A 6,587-nucleotide genomic window follows, 5' to 3' on the forward strand; every position below is an offset into this window, starting at 1 on the left:
ACCAATTTATCCTTTTTTTTTTCTCAAGCCAATGCATGTACAAAGATTCTATGCATAAATATAACCTGTGTCCTTGCTGTAACTTTATAATTAGTAATGACAAAATTAATTAATTTATAATATTACTAATTTTAGTTCAATATTTATTTAAAATTATATTTTTATTAACTTTAAATTAATTTTATCTAAATAAATTTTATTTTCTATTATTTTAATTATATGGGTAAAAGAGTAGTAGTCTTAAATTTTAATCTATTGATATTTTTTTTTAATCTGTTATATTCATGGAATCGTTTACAAACTTTTATAAAACTTCTCTTTAATAATAACAAAAAAAAAATCATAATTTTTTTTATAAAATAAAATGAAAACTAGATTGATGACAAATGAAAAGAGTGGAAAATCATATTCAATAAACTCAATAAATATTAAAATCAAAATACCAATTTATTATTTAATAAAATGTTAAAAAGACATGTTACTTTTTTTTTTAATATTAGGAGTGACAAACGAAACATTATTCGGTAGATAATACAATAGACAAATTATTTTTAACTCATAAGCTTGTTTTGCCAAACCAAGTTAAATCTTTCGATCCATTTGTAGAATTTTTTAATTTTAAATAAAAATATTTTACCGTGCTAGTTTTTTATATTTATACATATATATTATAATTTAAATATGAATACTTCATAATTAAAGTTTTAAAATTAAGTATAATAAAATAATTTAATATATAAAATATAAAATAATGATAATAATTTAATTAATTTAATTTAAAATAATAAAAATTTATAAATTAACAAGAAAAGTTAAAACGTTCATTCATTATTAGAAGTGATAAAATGGGTTGGACTTGACGGAGTTTAGGCTATTCAAAATGGGACAAGTCAGGTTGAAAATTTCAAGCTCATCAATTTGATGAATCAAAATACAGGTCAGTCATGTCTGGATAGTTGACCTATTTCTTTTAAATTAAAAATTAAAAATTAATTTAAAAAATTATTTTGTCTACATTACTTATTTATATTATTTAAATGTGTAAATATATAATAGTATTTTAATTTAAATCATTAACACTTACCAATTAAGTTTCAATTATTAGTTATAATAGAGTAATTTAATATGTAAAATTTAATAATTATTTTAATTTATCTAATTAAAAATATTAATTAATCAATTAAAAAATATTTTATATGACTAAATATGTTTTTAATATTTATTTACATGCATATACAAAACACTTTAAAAAATAAAAAAAAATAGAAAACAAATTAAATAAAAAAGTGACAGACCATCCTGTATGGACTAGGTTATTACCAATAATTCAATTTTGTACGAGTAAGCTCAACCCATTAACCTAACTTGTTTTTTATGAACCAATGACAAGTTAAGTTGAAACAAGTAGAACTCATTCGTTTTGTAATTCTTATTCATCATTCATTTACAACCAATCAAGATATCTTCATCCCGTTTTCATCCATCCTTTAGGTTGTGTTCCTACGGGATAGTGGATATAGGAGAGAGTGGAAATATGAATTTGTGTAGATTTAAGTAGATGATTTTTTGTGTTTTTTTTTAGTGGATTTAGAGAATATAGTAAATGGATTTGGAAATAAATTTTATGAAAGTTAGTGAGAGATTTTATTAATGTGATAGATAAAATAAAAAATTATAGTAGATAAAATTTGATAATTACTAAAATACCCTTAATATAAAAATATATTAAATAATTTTTAAATTAGTTAAAAATATTACATTTTAAAAACAATCATTTACATAACTAATAAAGATTAATACACAAATAAATAATTATATTATTATAATTACTTTTAAATAATTATTATTATTTAAAATTAGTAGTTAATAACTAATATTATTATTATTATATATATTATTTATTATATATATTATTAATAATTTATTAAACATATATTATTAATTATTATATATAAATTATTATTTATTATTATAAATATACATTATTAATTTTAATAATTATTATATATAAATATATTATTTATTATTGTTACTTTATTATATATATAGACGTAACGGTTCCATAACATATATTATATATGTTATGTAACCGGTTATATATATATATATATATATATATATATATATATATATATATATATATATATATATATAAAATAAAATAATAATAATAATAATAATAATATGTTTTTTAATTATAATTTAAGAATAATATAATTTGTAATTATTAATATTTAAATATTATGAAAGAAAAAAATATAAGAGATGGTTAAAATGGTAAAGTTAACTATTATTTTTGTAAATCTTTGTACGGATGGTGATTTTATTCAATTCCTCAAATTTGTCGTGTATATGTTTCTAACTCAGTATAATTGAATATGAAAAGTAACGAGAATTCATCTATACAAATCAGTGAATTTGTAAAATCAGTGCAAACGAACACTATCTTAGAGTTGATTAAACAAACTCTTTTTACTTCCTTTAAAAATTATATTTAATGCTGGGAAATAATATTTATATTCATTATTTTCTAAGTTGATTATAATTTATTGAAAGAACATTTTTGCTCACATACAACTCTTTGATTTCTTAGGTTTCGAATTTCTGCATTTTACCATTTTTAAACTAGCTTTCTTATTTGAAAGTCCGTTCCTCAAACTATTTCTTAAACCATTGCTTTGCTTAGAATATATCATCAGTGTAAAATTACGTATTTACGGTGTCTTTTTCAAAATGGTTATTAATAATAGTTGTTGAAACTAGTGTGGTGATATTTTAAAATAAATTGATAAACAATATTTTTTCTCTCCAAAAATTGTTGTAACCTCCGAGTATTTTTACTTTTTGACGGTTGCATGTTTTATTCAAACATTTTAGTGCTTTCCAGGAATTCTTGCACTCTTTGAACATTTTTGTTGTCTGAAAGTCAATTTCAAGCATTTTTCTTATAGCAGTTACAGTGTATTCCAAGAAAAGTATGAATTTAAATTATAGTTCGAATTGTTGCTGTCTAATTTAATGTCCATCATATTCTTTTGAAAAGAAAAATTCTACATTTATTTTTATAGTTATTTATCGCTAATATTATAATTAGTCAATAATATTTTAAATAACATAATATCATATTTAAATTATTGTTTTAATTAATTACAGTATACATACACACACTTATATATAAATAATAAATCAAGTACTGTTTATAAGAGTACAATTGATAATAAAATATATAAAAATTATAAAAAGAAACTCATCATTAATTATTATAGTATTAACACAGGCGCTATCGCGATTGTGTGTATGTATTTTTTAGAATGCGTGATATTATATTAGTAGGTAATAATATTATAATGTTATTAAGTTAATATATATTTTAAAATTATATTTATTAAAAATAAAGTGAAATATATCAGAACAGATAAAGGAATAACCATTGATAGATAAAGAAGAAGAGAAAAAGCAGAGACATCTGATTTTATAAAAAATTTGTAAAAGTAACAGTCAATTTTTTTAAATTTAATAAATTATTATATTTAAAGGGTAAAATCGGTATTTTGAAAAGTGGACAAAAAAAGGGGAATCCCCTTGTATATTGTTATAGATAAAGGTTCATGAAAATATTTATTTTAACAATTAATTTAACACAATTTTTAATAATATCTACTTTTTTATTAATCATCACAATGTCTAATTTACATTTATTTACATCATAAAAATATCTATTTTTTTAATTTTTTATTATCATAATATATATATATATATATATATATATATATATATATAAATTACTAATTAATATTAACAAATTTTCGAAAACCCTTACAAAGCAAGTGTATTAACTCAAAGACAGTTTATTATTTTCGAAAGAAGTAAAACTACGAACAAATAACTGACCAAATTAAAGGGAGCAGTTCCGCCGAGAGCGTCTCCAACAAATCCCTAATCCAAACAATGCCGGAATCACCTGGCGGCGGAGACGCCGACGCTCCACCGCAGACAACGGAATTGGAAAGGCCTCAAACTGACGAAAACGCCGCCGGAAAAACCGACGCGGATCCTCCGGTGCTCTCGAAGAACGCACAGAAGAAGCTAGCCAAGCAGCAGAGGTTCGAGGCGAAAAAGGCGGAGAAGAAAGCCGCAGCGAAGGAGCAGAAGCGAAGAGACGTAGAGAGAAAGCGCAAGGAGTGGGAAGAGAGCCTCGCCGGCGTCTCCGAAGAGGAGAGAGCGAAGCTGTTGGAGTCTCGAAAGACCCTCCGCAAGGAGAGAATGGAGAAGAGGTCACTGGAGAAAGAGACCAAGAGAGAGAGACTAACTGTAGCGAGAGAACAAGGTCAAAACGTCGTCGTCGATCTCCAGTTTTCTCACCTCATGAACCCTAACGAAATCCACAGCCTCGTTCAGCAGGTTCGTTCCACAACTCAAAATACTCGATTTCACCTTGAGAAGGTTTGAATAAACAATTCGTAATCACATTGTGAAGGTTTTTAGACTCTCTGCGGCTGCAATAGCGGTGCATTTATCCGTCATTTCTCGCAATAACAACGATAGGTAGTCGCAACTGCAATGTAGATACTGTTTGAATAAGCTTCTGTCTGTAACAGGAAGAAATTGAAATTAAACTTTGCATAAATCCGTAATAAGCTAAGAAAATAGAGCTTCTAGAAAATAGTTTAAGCATGAGTATTTTCTTCTTTTTTTTTTTCCTTCGTAGAGGTTTGCGTAAACAGAATCTCAAGCTGAACTTTGTAGTTTTGACTAAGGCGTGTTTGGATGAGCTTTTTCAACAGAATTAGAAGAAACAAAATAAGCTGAATAAAATGAAATTGGTGTCCTCAACTTAAAATTAGTTTGTAGACAAGGTACTAATTTGGATAAACTCTCTCATATGTCTTCAATCTTTTTTTTTTAACTTTTGCGTAAACTAATTTTAATCTGTGAAGAAGATAATTTTATTTTTATTGAAAATTTTCTCTCTTATATAAGTCCTTATGATTCTTAACGAATAATGGATCTGTTAATGGTGCTGTTATTGAACTTACAGGTTATGTATTGTTATGCTGTGAATGGAAGGTGCGCTTCCCCTGCGCATCTTTGGCTCACTGGCTGCGACGGGGAAATGGATAGTGCATTGAAGCGGATTCCGGGGTTTGATAAATGGATAATTGAGAAGGAGAACAGGTCTTACATTGAAGCCTTGTGTGATCGAAAGGAGGATTTGGTTTATCTCACTGCGGATTCAGAAATTGTTCTTGAAGAACTTGATTTGAAGAAGATTTATATTATTGGCGGGTTGGTGGATAGGAACCGGTGGAAGGGCATAACGTTGAAGAAAGCACAAGAGCAAGGAATACAAACGGCTAAACTCCCCATAGGAAATTTCATGAAGATGTCTAGCTCTCAGGTATTATTCTTCTCATGGTAAATAGTAAATACTATACCATTTCGCTTTGAGAATGATAACTTCTGTTGCTTTAGTTCCTGAAAGCTTTTGTTCTGTGAATCTCTACGAATTAGTCTTTGGGGATGAGATTAATATCTTAGTCATTTAACTGGGTAGATTACACCTGTTAATAGGTTGAGGTTTTGGGTAGTAATTTATGAGACATTATATATAGCATAGAAAGGGATTTTCTATGATTAGAATCAATAGACATCTTATGGCATTGCACTTTGTTTTTCTTTACTTTCCCTCTGTTGAGTTGATCCTGATGTTTGGGTGGGATCTTTTACCCGGCATAGTCTTCTAATATCAGACAAGTGACAACACTGTAGTCTTCTACTTAGAATATGCAAATTTCCTTTTGTATGATAATTCATCTTATTTCTCGGACGAGCCTTCAGGTTCTTACTGTGAATCAAGTGGTAGAAATATTACTCAAGTTCTTGGAGACAAGGGACTGGAAAACATCTTTCTTTGCCGTTATCCCTCAACGGAAAAGATGTCAATCCGATTCAGAAGGAAATGCAGAAGACACGGTAGAGGAAGAACAGGAACTAAACGATGGTCTAACGGCAAGTAAAAAAAAATGTGTTGAGGAGTTCCCTTCTATAAGTTAGAATTGTCTCTGGCTCAAAGCATCCTTACGAACCTGTTGATCTTCTTCTGGAAAGCCAACATCAAAAACAGAAACTTCAAATCAGAGCTTCACATGCAATCTTAATACTGACAGGGATTTGGCATAATTTTTGTATGCCTTGTAACGATCTGTAACTAGTATCCCCGATGATGTTGAAATGGAATGATTCTTTTTGAATGTTGCTCCTAGGGTTTTGGATTCATTCACAATTATATTTACATTCCTTTTTTTTACCACGTCACTTGTTCTCTCCTTTACTCCTTTCATCTCTCGGGTTACACTCGTTCGTTATAACTTTTGGAAACACATTCAACATTCGACGGCTGAGTAATGTTTTATTTTTTACATATGGCAATTTAAGGTTCGAATGTGATTATATGTGGAACCTTATTTTCGGTAAAAGATGTGTCTTTAAATATCTATTACATATTAAGGAAAGAAGATACCATCAAAATTATTATACTATCCATTTTCTTTTATTGATAAGTGTCACAAAATTTATTTTTTTCGTCA

General features: G+C 27.2%; 1 protein-coding gene across 1 annotated transcript; it reads left to right on the forward strand.

Annotated features, from left to right (window-relative positions):
• Window positions 1-3,859: 3,859 nt before the first annotated feature.
• Window positions 3,860-6,307, forward strand: TRM10 (tRNA (guanine(9)-N1)-methyltransferase-like protein). The gene is made up of 3 exons (XM_028074619.2): window positions 3,860-4,401; window positions 5,039-5,398; window positions 5,839-6,307. The coding sequence occupies exons 1-3, from the start codon at window positions 3,949-3,951 to the stop codon at window positions 6,052-6,054; spliced, it is 1,029 nt and encodes a 342-aa protein (XP_027930420.2). The 5' UTR covers window positions 3,860-3,948; the 3' UTR covers window positions 6,055-6,307.
• The last annotated feature ends 280 nt before the right edge of the window (window positions 6,308-6,587 follow it).

Source organism: Vigna unguiculata, chromosome 6 (assembly GCF_037176805.1).
Source record: "Vigna unguiculata cultivar grain cowpea cultivar isolate G323 ecotype 2 chromosome 6, ASM3717680v1, whole genome shotgun sequence".
In the NCBI taxonomy this organism is placed as follows: Eukaryota; Viridiplantae; Streptophyta; class Magnoliopsida; order Fabales; family Fabaceae; genus Vigna; species Vigna unguiculata.

What these genes read in the sequence shown, in the direction of transcription:
- TRM10 (XM_028074619.2), top strand. Translation starts at nt 3,949, where the DNA reads ATGCCGGAATCACCTGGCGGCGGAGACGCCGACGCTCCACCGCAGACA. An exon ending in TCCACAGCCTCGTTCAGCAG is followed by an intron (nt 4,402 to 5,038) that starts GTTCGTTCCACA and finishes TTGAACTTACAG; the next exon opens with GTTATGTATTGTTATGCTGT. An exon ending in TGAAGATGTCTAGCTCTCAG is followed by an intron (nt 5,399 to 5,838) that starts GTATTATTCTTC and finishes ACGAGCCTTCAG; the next exon opens with GTTCTTACTGTGAATCAAGT.